The sequence below is a fragment of a genome, unplaced genomic scaffold (genome assembly GCF_019419815.1).
Source record: "Pyrus x bretschneideri cultivar Hongxiangsu unplaced genomic scaffold, Pyrus_bretschneideri_v1 Contig39, whole genome shotgun sequence".
NCBI classification, from domain to species: domain Eukaryota; kingdom Viridiplantae; phylum Streptophyta; class Magnoliopsida; order Rosales; family Rosaceae; genus Pyrus; species Pyrus x bretschneideri.
In genome coordinates, this window is record NW_025999712.1 from 3,335,601 (window position 1) to 3,350,025 (window position 14,425).

The 14,425-nt window shown below is 39.0% G+C and overlaps 1 protein-coding gene across 5 annotated transcripts; it reads left to right on the forward strand.

The window, feature by feature from the left end:
* The first annotated feature begins 3,527 nt into the window (after positions 1–3,527).
* LOC103939027 (protein DETOXIFICATION 16-like) lies at positions 3,528–6,409 on the forward strand. Of its 5 annotated transcripts, XM_048564393.1 has the most exons (9): positions 3,859–3,956; positions 4,092–4,123; positions 4,322–4,866; positions 4,991–5,077; positions 5,167–5,223; positions 5,332–5,570; positions 5,693–5,811; positions 5,907–5,993; positions 6,070–6,409. In XM_048564393.1, the coding sequence occupies exons 3-9, from the start codon at positions 4,328–4,330 to the stop codon at positions 6,136–6,138; spliced, it is 1,197 nt and encodes a 398-aa protein (XP_048420350.1). In that variant the 5' UTR covers positions 3,859–3,956; positions 4,092–4,123; positions 4,322–4,327; the 3' UTR covers positions 6,139–6,409. The 5 variants fall into 5 exon arrangements, with proteins under 5 accessions (XP_009347356.1, XP_048420348.1, XP_048420347.1 ...); XM_009349081.3 differs by lacking the exon at positions 4,092–4,123 and having other exon boundaries at positions 3,528–3,956; XM_048564391.1 differs by having other exon boundaries at positions 3,814–4,123; positions 4,273–4,866.
* Positions 6,410–14,425: the final 8,016 nt, after the last annotated feature.

The window sequence follows — 14,425 nt, forward strand, 5'->3', positions numbered from 1 at the left end:
CTTGGGAAACTAGATATTGTCTCGGCATTAGTACATTAGTTGAACTACACCCAGAAGGTGTTGCATCATTTTAACGAGTATAAAGCGAAGCCTTCAAGTACTCTTATGGCCATTCAATCGCTTGATGCTAAACGAGATCCCTTATGTCATAAGGAGGATGAGGAAGATATTTTGGAACCTGAAGTTCCATATCTAAGTGGAATTGGCACTTTATTGTACTTAGCTCAGTGCATTAAACTCAACATCTATTTCGCTGTCAATCTTTTGGCAAGATACAACAATGCGCCCAAACACATACACTGAATATGTGTTAAAGACATCTTCCGCTACCTCAAAGGTGCACTAATTTAGGTTTGTTCTATCCTTACGAATCTTCAAGAGGTGACGTGTAACGTCCCGTATTTTAAGTTGTATTTGTGGATATTATTATTATTATTTCTAATTAGAATGAACCAAAGATAAGCTTTTACATAACTGTTCACATGTTAAACCTAATAGTGAGAGGTGTCATTACTATTTTTTGGATGTGGCATAATTTGGAGCAATTGGCAAATAAGGTTGGCAGTTGTCAAACCCATGGCATGGAGGTATAAAGATTAGCAGGAGGTGGCATATTGATTACATGCAAATTTTGTAGATAATAAAGCTCCACCATTTTTCCCATTTTATTTCCGTAGGATAAGAATGTTACTTTCATCATCATTCTGATTTTATGACCATGTGTCTTGACCTAGTTTTTACACTTGATAGCCACTTGTTCATCTCACCTTTGCCCATTTCTTACAGTCATCTTGGAATCCACTTGTCCACCTAGCATGCGTTAGTGTAATTTTATCCATGCATAATATCTCACATTAGCCGCCAAGCCAACCAATTGGAGGTCATAGTTGACCGTTTCCTACTAGTATAAATAGGAGCTTTGCTCCATTGTTTTTGGAGCATAAAAAGAAGGCAGCATGCAGAGCATGCATGTTACACGAAGAGAGAGAGAGCTAGGGTTTGTTGCAGGGAGATTGTTAATGAGTTGTCTTGCCAAGATTCGAGTTATCAAGGTAAGTGTGTCACATCCCGACCCGGGGCGGATCACTTCCCAGGCCCGCTCCACCACCGTAACACGATATTGTCCGTTTTGGGCTTACCATTCCTTCACGGTTTTGTTTTTGAGAACTCACGAGCAACTTCCCAGTGGGTCACCCATCATGGGAGTGCTCTAGCCCCCTTCTCGCTTAACTTCGGAGTTCCTACGGAACCCGAAGCTAGTGAGCTCCCAAAAGGCCTCATGCTTGGTAGGAATAGGAATATACATATAAGGATCACACCCCTGGGCGATGTGGGATGTCACAATCCACCCCCTTTAGGGGCCCGACGTCCTCGTCGGCACACCACGGCCAGGGTTAGGCTCTGATACCAAATTGTCACATCCCGGCCCGGGGCGGAACCACTTCCCGGGCCTGCTCCACCACCGTAGCACGATATTATCCGCTTTGGGCTTACCATTCCCTCACGGTTTTGTTTTTGGGAACTCACACAAGAACTTCCCGATGGGTCACCCATCCTGGGAATGCTCTAGCCCCCTTCTCGCTTAACTTCGGAGTTCCTACGGAACCCAAAGCCAGTGAGCTCCCAAAAGGCCTCGTGCTAGGTAAGGATGAGAATATACATATAAAGATCACACCCCTGGGCGATGTGGGATGTCACAGAGTGGTTTATGTAACGTGTTTCCAAATATTCTTATTTTCTAATAAACAAAAACCATGAGTTATCGTGGGATTTATCTATTTTCAAATATCTCTCTATTTCAAGTCAAACATGTTGGATTTGTTGAAATATTTATAGAGTTATTATATATAGTGATGTGTGGATTATTTGGAATTGTTCATGGAGCATGAGAACTTTGGGGTTGCATTAATCCGAGGGATAAATGTAAACTGCACACGAAGATATTAGGGTAGATGGCCATTAGGGTTCACGTGGTGAGTTACAATTTATGAAGGATATAATGGACACATGAATGGACGATGTGATATGAAATTATGTCTCTAAAGCTTTGATATTATTATCCTATTTTATAGTGTGATTAAAATGGTAAGCTTGATTGGCATATTACTTATTGTACTCCCTGAGTGACGGTGGTTGTTGCTCACCCTCACCTATTATTTTACAAATGAATTATTTGGCAAGATGTGTTATTTGGCAAGACGGGTGTTAGAAGAGTTGAGTTTAGTTTTCGTTTTTTTCGTTTTTATTTTTACATTTATTCGCGCACTAAGCGCGGGGTTTTTTTTTTTCCGCCGACCTCAAGTTCTGGGTGTGACATGCCGCACCTTCCTAGGTTCTTGAGTCGATTCCTTCCTTGTTGGTAATGCTAACGTCGGGTACTTATTCGGTCCGTACAAGGCGCGCTCTCAAACGGGTTATGTATTTACCATTAGAGGCACCGCAATATCCTGGAGGTCAACCAAGCAGACCTTATTTGCCACTGCTTCGAACCATGCTAAGATTATCGCCTACATGAAGCTACTTGAGAATGCTTTTGCCTGAGAGCAGTCGTGGACCATATTAGAAGCACATGCAGACTTTCTTTCATCGTTGACATCCCTACAATGATCTTTGAAGATAATGCAGCATGTATCGAGAATAGGCATTTAATGCTAACTTTCCCTTCCCAGTTTATGTAGAAGTTCAACGCGCGAAATCCATGAGGCGCGCTACCAAAAGTACCGTATGTGAAAAGCTGACCTGGGAAAGCTGCGCCTTGGGAAGAAGAAACACTGCAGGTTTTAGAGTCTAGCCTTCTTACACCAAAATAGGTGGTAATAGGAGAACTAGGGAGAAAAAGGAGGGAGAAACAAGCCCTAACCAGAGATTCCTTGGGAAGGAATAATTCAACTACAAATATAGATTGAGAACCTTAAAAAGGGGATCGCCCAATCTTCCGGCATAACACAGAGAGCCAAAGAAACCCAAAGACATTACTCTGCAACCTTAGTATTTTCCATAACCTCCATCTGAGTATTCTAGTCATTGTAAGCCTTGATGCCACCCTAGGAAACCCAGATTACCCAACAAAAAACACCATATAATCACCCAATCTCTCTTTCATGAAAAAACAAATGAATTTCTAGCTTTAACGCCACGCTTCTTTTGATCAAGTCATTATTTTTCCAATTATACTATCTTTGAGTCATTGATCCAATCTACATCATATGACATTCATGCCCAATCTTTGGTTTTTTAAATCTTAGTGTTTTCTATGTTGCCAAATAACTATGCCCCGTAATTGGAAAATATATATGCCTCGTAATTGGAAAATTTTCAAGGAGAATTTTCAAGGAGAATTGATGAAAAGAGTAATTTGAGTGTAGAAAGAAGTTACATAAGTTCAAATATAACTTTTCTTTAGGATTTGTATGCGCATACAAATTATAATAGGATTGTAGTGGACGGTGTAAGTTATGCCATGTGTCAAAAGACAAGGATGATAAAGCGTTCATGAATCTCCCGATTCATTAAAAAAGGCAGAAACAAAAAGGAGCCGAGAGAGTAAACACAACAGGAGGGTTGTTCTTCGCGAGGCTCTGTCCTCTGTGGTGACTCTGCAACCCAGACTCATTCCGACGCTAGGTGAATTTTTTTTCCAGAATTTCCGAAATTTAACTCTCTTTTGGCGACCGATATATCGGCGACAGAGCCTGAAGAAATAGTCACCCTTTTTTCCAATGCCAACGGCTCAAAATTCCGATATATCGCCGAACGTGCCGGTTTCTACAAGATGGCTTGTAATTCAAGAAGCGAAATTGCAACTGTGGCTGGCGGGTCCTCTGATTGCAGTGAGCTTGTTGCAGTACAGTTTACAGGTCACAGCAGTCATGTTTGTCGGCCATCTCGGAGAGTTGGAACTTTCTAGTGCTTCCATGGCCTCTTCCTTTGCCAATGTCACTGGATTCAGCGTCTTGGTAAGTGACTTTCTCTTCAACATTTTGTTCAAATTTTCTTTTAATTGTTCCAGTTTGGGGCGGTGTTTAAACTTTTCTCCATTTGTCACGGTGGTTTGGGACAAACGCCAATGTGACGTTCCCGTTTCATGAAAGTCCTCGTGTTGGTTACGACGGATAATAAAAAGGTATTGTATTGTCCAAGTCTAGTTTGATCTAATTGTTATTGCATCGGACTGTTAGTGTATTCGACTCTCATTAGAATAAAAACATGAATACGATTTAATTCTTTAAGGCTCGTTTAGAAATGTTACTTAGGAAACGGATGCTTTTGCAGTAAGCATTTTATTAGAGGCCCGTAAAAAATTATCAAACATGTCTCACAGTTGGGAATGGGAAGTGCATTGGAAACACTATGTGGGCAAGCCTACGGAGCCAAACAGTACCGCATGCTTGGAGTCCACATGCAAAAAGCAATGCTAATATTATTAGCAGTAAGCATTCCCTTATCGCTAGTCTGGTTCTACACAAGCAACATTCTCATGGCTCTTCACCAAGACCACGAGATATCTGCCGCGGCAGGAACCTTCAACCGCTGGATGATTCCGAGCCTGTTCGCCTTCAGCCTCCTCCAATGCCTCAACAGATTTTTACAGACGCAAAACAATGTGTTTCCAATGATGATCACCTCTGGAGTCACAGCTTTGCTCCACGTTGGGGTTTGTTGGGGACTTATTTTTAAATCTGGACTGCGAAACAAGGGTGCCGCGTTGGCAATTAGCATTTCGCATTGGCTTAACGTGGTGTTAGTGGCAAGTTATGTGCTGTTCTCGCCCACCTGCAGGAAAACTTGGACTGGATTTTCGAAACAGGCATTGCATGACATTTTCAGCTTTGTCAAACTTGCCATTTCTTCGGCTGTAATGCTATGGTAGGTTTCATTTTCTGCTTAATCGATAGTACAAAATATCAAAATTGTCATGCGTACCAGAAATGTTGGATCCTTTTTTTTTTCTATCTGAATCACTGACTACATACACGCTTTCGAATTGCAGCCTCGAATATTGGTGCTTTGAAATGGTTGTTCTCTTATCCGGTCTTCTCCCGAACCCAAAACTAGAAACATCCGTGTTATCAATAAGGTACAGAAAGTAGAAAACTATAGAGAACTATTATTCGTTCACTCGTAAGTAAATTTGAATAGTTTCTGATTTTGTTGTTGTCTTTGCAGCCTTAACACATGTTGGATGGTTTATACGATATCAGTTGGCCTTGGCAGCGCTATAAGGTCGGTGATTCATGTGATTTCTAACGGCATATCAACATTCAATCTTGTACTTGTATTTATCTTCTAATCTGAGAAATTGAGAATAATATTTTCCTGTTATCGTAACAGCACAAGAGTGTCAAATGAATTGGGTGCTGGACGACCGCAAGGCGCAAAATTAGCTCTACGAGTCATGACTGTGATGGCTTTATTAGAGGGTGCTGCAATCGCAATAGCAACGGTTTTTATACGCCATGTTTGGGGAAAGCTCTACAGCAATGAGCATCAAGTGATCAAATATGTTGCTAAAATGATGCTACTGCTTGCAGTTTCCGACTTCTTGGATGGATTCCAATGTGTGCTTTCAGGTTCTAGCAATTACTGAATCCAATGGCTTCATGAAGTTTGAAACTTGACATATTCTACGTGCTTTATTTCTTTTCAAAATTCTGATTTCGCAGCTAAAAAGAATTAATAATTGGGTATGCAGGGGCTGCCAGAGGCTGTGGATGGCAGAATCTTTGTGTAGCCATAAATCTTATTGCTTATTATGCTGTGGGAATTCCTACTGCTGTGGTTTTCGCCTTCGTCCTCCATATTGGAGGAATGGTGAGTCTCTCTCTCTCTCTCTCTCTCTATGTATGTGTGTGTGTGTGTGTGTGTGTGTGTGTATCAGCCATTGAAGTTTAAATTTGTGTGTATAGGGACTTTGGATGGGAGTCATTTGTGGACTTGTTGTTCAACTAACAGCACTTGTGGTGGTAAATTTACGCACTGATTGGAATAAAGAGGTAAGTTCAGGACATGTCCTTCGTTTCACCTTGCTAATAGCATTTTGTCCATGTTTAATACAGTTCCTCATTTCAGGCAACGAAGGCTGCCAATCGTGTTCAGAATACCACCTCAGTCATCGACAGTACGACCTACGTAATTTGATGCGGCAGATCGAAGCTATCTTTTCTTCTGTTTTCGATAGAAATTTATTGTCATGAAATAACAACAATTCGGAAGCCAATTGGAAAAGAAAGAACTTCATTTGGGGACTTGCAGTGACGCTTAGGAAAGTTCAGTAACAAACCAAGCTCCAAACAAGTTGTTCCCATTTCCTAGGAGTCCTCGACTTCAAATAATTGCATTGCATTCTATTTTCCTATTTAACATCGAAAGAACACAATACAGAATCTGATTTACGAAATTCTTGTTGTCATGTGATGATATTGGCAAATATGCACTATTAGCAGCAGACTCCAATTAAACTAGCATGAGAAATACTTAGGAGATTCTCTTTGTCACGTTCCGATCCCGAGATATGTCCCGAATCAACACGTGACGTTATCAAGTATCCGTATGTCTAACATACCCTGCCTTTGGGATATGACAAAGTACAACTCGAGCATCGATTCACATAGTAATTTTTCGTGTACTTTATGGCTGCATATATCCTCCTCATAAGACTGCCTACGTACCCTAAACAAGGATCAAGTCATTCGTAGTTCGTCGTTTCACTACACTCGAACATTCATCACATAAATTGCTATGTCTCAACAATATACCACAATGCATATCATGCAATTTTCAAAGAACAAACGACGAAGCACAATCATATTCTCTAGTCATATTGGTTAACAAGTCTAATCATAATGCCAACAATCACAACCAATGTCGTTCCATAACCACATCATCAATGACACATACAATACACCGAAATGCAAGGTTAGAGCAACATAGTTTGGCCAAAGCCTACATCTCTGAAAAATAGGATTTCGGACCACTCAACGAAATCCAACAACATCAAGTTCCGGACCACTCAACGGAATCCAAACCAGGATACGATTCCGGACCACTCAACAAAATCGCGGAGTAGAAGGGATTCCGAACCTTTCAATGGAATCCGAGTGGATAAGATTCCAGATCACCCAACGGAATTGCGGAATACAATGCATATCTAACAACTGAATGAAATCCAAGCTAGATACAATTCTGGACCACTCAACTAAATCACGGATCACAAGGGATTCCGGACCTCTCAACGGAATCCATACGGAGCAGGGAACCAGACCACTCAACGGAACCCCAGCGTATACTCAGTTCCGGATCACTCAATGGAACCAAGTGGAAGGCCAAGGAATATAGCAACGCTCGAAGAACAAGATATGAAACAAGTACTCAAAATACAAAAACTCAAAGAAACAAGAAATGGAACAAAGCACAAGGTACACAATTAAAACAGCTCAACGAAACAAGAAATGAAATAAGATACAATATGTGAAACAAGTCTCGAAGCAAGAAACCCCATGACAATGGGTTCATGGTCCACTACTAGCCCTTACATTTCATCACATAAGGCCAAATATACAAATCAAACCATATTTCCAATATGCACGTCAAATCACATTTCATCACCTCATGCCAATCATACAATCAAAGCACAATTCAAATATACACATCACATCACTTCTTGTAAATGTTTTCAATCCACAATCAAATCACCATTCACATATGTAAATCAGTAACAATAAAATAAAATAACAATTCAATATAAATCATCTATATTATAGTCACTTGTACGTAAATCAAGACACACGTCGTCGCAATTAGCCCACTAAGCCTCATGAAATCTCAACCCCACTCTAAGATAACTGTCACGTTAGAAGAACTCGGGCTAGTTGACTAAAAAGCCAATCGTCGATCAAGGTCGAGAGTAGGGTCCACAACCCTAGAAATCTAAAACAGAGGATCTGTCTAACAGATTTCCAATCCATAACTTCCCAAAGTCCATATTATGCTTCTAAAACAGCATACTAAAATTTCATTACGATCCAACGGTCGGACTTCTGCCAATCATGAATTCAAGTGGCAGTCGACATTTTATTTTTACGAACGTACAAATCCAATTCGGGAAGATCCGTAAGTTGGATTCTCAATCCGCCATTTCCTAATATAATCAAATATTATGTTCTATAACGCATTAAAGTTTAGTGATGATCCAACGGTCGAATCGTCGAGTCATATATAATCAAGTGACGTATTGTAATGGAAATAGGTTCAAACAATCAAATTTCATCAAGCGGGTATCAAATCCAAAATCAGGGCATCCAATTTAACTTATAAAGGCATTGTCGGCCCACTGGCCACGCGCCGTCGCAGGTGGCGGTCGGCCGCCCCGACTTGCCGGAAAATTCAACTAATTCCAAAAATTACCAAAATTCATAGAATTGTAGATCTCAAAGAGTAGAGAAAGTTTTATACATGTGGCCAAGTCCAATTTGGCCAGGAAAAGCTCTAATTTCCCTCGAACCCACCGGAAACCCTAGAAATGGGTGGCTTCGATCCGTCACCTCTGGTGCTCCGCCGCCCCTACAGTTGTTTGGGCCAGGAGCGTCTAATGGTGGTGGTAATTGGAGGAAAGCGCTTCACATTTGGCGGATCTCTGCATGGTTCCTCACGGCACCCACGGTGTAAACCCTCGTGAAATCATAATCAATTTTCGTCGATTTTAGCTAGAATTGGATGTTGTGATGTGGTGATGAAGTTTGGTGGTGATGAGAGGTTGAAGAAAGCTGGAAAATTGGACAGAATAGAGGTCGGAATAGTCACGGAAGGTGGGTCGGGTCACGGGTACATGGGTCACAGAAGGGGGAAATCCCGCTGGGTGTTTCTCACCCAACTCTCTCCTTCCCTTGGTTCACATCCTCCCCTTCCTTTTTCTGATTGGCCGCACCCCACCCTCATTTCTCTTCTTTTCTTTCAATCCCAGCCATCCATCCCTTTCCTTTCTCCATCATAGCCATCCACGTGGCCTTTCAGATTTTGTGGAGCATTCCATTTTTATGTCAAATGACCATTTCGCCCATAACTTTGCTCATTCATAACTTATTCGTTATAACTCCGTTTCATGAATGGTTTGAGCCCACACATTCGTGAGATCGACCTCTAATTAAAAATATAAATTGTGGCCTTGAAAGGTCTATGGATTTTAGATAATTAATTTTCAAACTTCAAACTTTGTAACTAGTTTATTAAAATCTAAATTCAAATAAATTAATATAAATTTTCGAAAAATAATATAAAATCTCAATAATATATGTACGTAGATTATAACAGTGAAATCTAGGAACAGGATTTCACACTCTTAGCTAAAAGTGGGACTCTCTACAACTTTATATCTTTGACACAATTTTTTTATAACATTAGTAAAAAAATTAACGTTAAACTACGAAGTACTAGAAAGTTTCACTTTTGAGAGCCCAGAGCATTTCTCAACCAGCATTACTTTATATATCAATGATGGCCCCATTATTGGTGTGCCAAAGTCCTAATCATACAACCTTAAACCTTCGGCTGAATCAAAAGGCTATTAAAAATCAATAAAGGAAACAGCTCAATGCCCAAGCTCCTGGACGTTAACAGTCCCAGTCAAACAAAAAGAAAAAGAAGAAAAAGACGTTGACTATCAATTTATTTTTGGCTGCCGTGTCGCTTGTCATATACGTAGTGGAAGTTGGAACTCAGTCGTTCATTCCCATTACGTCTTTGACTTCATTAGAGTTTAATAGCGCGTTTACATACTCGTAATGGAACTCGAAATACGAAATTGAATTTCGATTACGGAATATTTCAATGTTTACTAAATTTAGAGGAATTGAGTCTCACAAATTTTGGAATTCAATTCCTCCTTTTGGAGGAATTGGACTTCTGAGATCTATAAGGTATTTCAATTCCGCTTGCAGTAGGGAATCCGGAATACAAATTTTGTACCACTTATATCCTCACTTTATTTTTAAAATTCCAGCACTACCCTTTGCATTAACACAGAAGATCCACCCGCCACTGTCTAACGCTAATGTCCAGGGCCACTCCCTCCCCCAACACTGCAACCACCCATGCCCAGCGACGCAATCCAAACCCACTACTCCCACTTTCCGTCATATCTCTATGTTTCCTCAAGAAAATTTTGAAATCAAAATGCACTTGGTTAGAGAGAGAGAGAGAGAGAGAGAGAGAGAGAGAGAGAAAAGAAGAAGAGAATGAGGGAACGAGGGAGTTACAGTGGAGTTTATTTGCTATCAAATGCCCAAGACTTGAAATAGATAAACTTGAAATCATAGTGGAATGGATTGAGATAGTAAGAGGTGGCGGTGAGGAGTGGGTTATTCGGGAAGAGAAAGATAAGATTGGTTTGGGGTTGAGTTATTTTTTATTTAAATAAATATATGTTCACTTTATTTTTATGAATTATTATATCAAATTTTGTTATATAGATTTTGAATAAGGATATTTTTGTAATCATATTGAATTATATTCTGATTCTAGTGAATTAGTAAACAATTAAATGGAATCAATATTTTTTTACTCCGATTCCAGAAAATTTAAGTAAACAACTTCAAAAAAATCCAATTCCAACTCCTCCTCAATTCAATTCCTCTCATTTTGATTACGGATTAGTAAATGAGCTATAAGAGTAGGGGTGGTTCGGTATGAAATCTCAAATCGAAAATGAAATCCCAAATTTCAAACTCAAAATTTCGGGACCGAAATTTAAGACCAACCTCGAACCAAAATTTCGGTATTCCCAATTTTTGGGATTCCCGAAATATTTTTAGTATTTCGGGATGGTTCAGTATTGTCAAATTTCATACAAATTGAAATACCAATCATTCATACCAAGTCAAATTAACATGCAACCAAAATAAAATAAGTTAAGTAACAAACCTAAAAGCAAAAGGATAAGTTACAAACCTGATATGTTTGGAAACTAATAATATGATTTTTGGATTTCGTGTTAAAGAGATAGGCACATTTGGTTAAGAAGCAGTAGTGCAAGGTGGGTGTGTGTGGGAGGTTCGTACCGGCAGTTGTGGCGATAAAGGGCTATGGTTACTACCTTTAGACCAAAGGGAAGAGTTAAAATTCTGGAAATCCAAAGGTTGAATGGTAGCGTTGAACAAATGGAGTACATGACTATGGTTACTAACTGTAGGCCACACCAATTATACTGCTACTAGTAGTTTGCAACAATTCAAATGTCCTCCTTTCAGTACTTGAATTCAACATTCAACTTCTGGTTCTGTCCCTGGGAACTGGATCTGCAAAGAAGGATGCGATGCTGCAAGTCGGAAATCCCAACGAATGGGGAATCTTGAATTGGTTCATGAATTCAAAAAGAAGCGGTATCCCTTTAATTGATGTTCTTACGACTCCAAATGTCAACATGGTTGAAGTATACCTGCCTACTTTCTTCAATGTCTCCCGCTCTGATGGCAATTATCTCCGGATCCAGGTTTATTTTTCGATTGATTAACCATGTCCATGTATGCTTTACTTCAATGTCGTCTCCGGATGCAGGCACACACCTTACTTGCTGGTTATCCGTGCTGCAGGAGGATGGCTTGAAACCTGATGAAATTGATACGACTAATTCAAGTCCAGAAAATCTCAAAAAACTTGTGAAGGCTGGGACTAACCTCCTTGAAAAAACTGTCAGTGCAATGAACCTCGACACTGGCTGGTATGATGAACCAACTGACATGACATGCAAATACAAAGACGCAATTGCAGAGTGAGTGAGCACAAGAATCATTATGATCCCTTCCATTTTGGTTAGCACAGTAGATCCTGCTTGGTGTTAACAAAAAATGTGGTTGATATGTCTGTTTGTTTTATAATTTGTGCATATTTGCCCAAAAACTGTCACGTGAAAAAAAGAGGCGAGCAAATACATGAAAATCGAATGTGCTGTTTTGGATAACCCTCTTAATTTGTGGTTTTATAATATAGTACTCTCTTAATTTGTGGTTTTATAATATAGTACTTGAAGATGACAGTAACGGTCATCTCTTACAAAGAAAGAGAGAAAGTTTCACCTTGGAACAAAAATTAAATTAAAATGTATACCTACTAGTAAATAAATTCAGCCATTTAAGGACTCGCTGAACAGATTTGGTGTAAGTTTCTGTTAAAAGTTTGTAATGTGTTAATTCTCGTGTACAAGGAAGTGTGTGTGTGTGTCTATATATATATATATATATATATATATATATGGAATAAAATGAGTCTGTTTCTTCTGGTTCTTGACATGCACGATTCGTGACAGACATCATTGGTGGTTCTTGATCGAGTATTGAGTCTCGTTTGCTATGAAAATGATACATACATATACATATATATATATATAATCCTTTCTGTTAATTAGATCTAGTGCTTGAATATCACAGTGCGCAACGAATAAGATTACAAAATAATAAGAATATTATTAAATAAACAAAAATGCTGAATCAATTACAAAATTCAAAAAGACTACATTGTGACTGATTTGTTTATCATACTAAACTACAACCTCTATTTATAGAGATTCAAAACGTAAGAAACCCGCTAGGCCTAAATCGTAAACTAACAAGCAAAATTCAAATATTAAAATAAACTTAAATTCTAATATTTTTTAACACCCCATCAAATTCATGGCAGTACATGACATGAGTTTAACAACCGACGATGTAGATGCAAGCTATGTTATGCTAATTGATCTGTCGTGATATAAATTGATGGAATGGAAACTTGAAAAGTTGGAACTTTGAAATTTTTTTATTTCAAATATACAACAATCTATATAATGACGGAAAAGGATCCTTGTCATATTCTTTTCCTAGGGATCCTAGAGATCATGTGATCATGATCGTTTATCGTACACCGTATGGTCAGAAATCATTTCAAAATTCAAATTTTAAAATTAAATATAAATAGTACCTAACGAAGACTGATCGCATGATATACAATGAACAATCATGGGATCCCTAGAATCATGGGGCCTAGAAAAAGGATCCGAGGAGGATCCTTTTCCCTCAAAGAATTCAATCAGAAAACCAGAACTTAAAAACCAACCAGTACTTTTTCTCCTTGCCCGTATGGGCCTAAAAAACCAGCAAATTTTTTTCTTTCATTTTTTCTCTTTTTTTTTGTCTTTTGTTTCTTCCTTCATTCCGACTTTCTTCAATTTGGGCAAAACCAATTGCAGCAAACAAAACAACTTCTGCACAGTCAAACTGCAGAAGGGGACTTCATACGGGTTGTGAGTCAAGATGCGGATCAAGCGCAGATGTAGATGAAGGTGGGGACGCGGCTGGTGGGATGGATCCACTTGCGGAAACGGTGCGGGATATGGGTCATGTGCAGGAGTACGGGGACAAGAACAAACAACGAATAATATGAACAACGAACAATTACAACTTTCACGATGAATCTAATCTGGAACAATCAAATAGCAGAAGACAGACAACAAACTGACGAGAAGAGGGCAGATTAAATCCCCAAAAGTCAAAACTACTCTGATACAAGTTAAATATCATTAAATAATAAAAATATTGTTAAATAATCAATAATGTCTAAACAGTTACAAAATTCAAAAAAACTATATTATGACTGATTTGTTTATCATACGAAACTACAAGATCTATTCATAGAGAATCAAAACCTAAAAAACCGTAACTCAGATGGATTAAACCCAAATTCCAAACTAACAAGCAAAACCTAAATATTAGAATAAACTTAAATACTAATATTTTCCAACAATAATATCAAGTAAACTCAATCAAATTCCATTGAAAAATATTAGAATAAACTTAAATACTAATACTATCCAACCATAACGTCAAGTAAATTGAATCAAATTTCCTTGAAAGATGTTAAAATAAGCTTAAATACTAATATTTTCCAACAATAACATCAAGTAAACTGAATCAAGTTCCATTGAAAATTGAAAGTGTGCAGTGAGCCAGTGTGCAGTGGGTGAAGCCCAGCAAGCAACAGGCTTGTTGGTTTGCCAAGGACTTGAGAACAAGGCCCAGCATGGCTCCAGGCCTGCTGGATTGGGTTGGGGCTGCAGGCCCGTGTGGAACCCTACCCACGTTGAAGTCTGGTTGTCTATGCATGTGCAGCAAGCCCAATGGGTTGCTGCCCGTGGTGGTTTAAACGTCAAACGACGTTGTCCCAAGGCTGCAGGCTAGCCGACGTGTCACGGGGCCAGAGGCAGCGCGGCTTGGAGCTACGGCTCGACCGTTAAAAAAAAAATCCCAATTTTAATTTTTTTTTTCAACTCTATGCATGAAAAACCCTAATTGATTCTAGTTTCTTTCAATTCTTTGACTTATAAATTCTACATATAAAAAATTGTGTAATGCACGAAACGTGTGTATGTGTGTGTGTATATATATATCAAAAGGTAAATGTA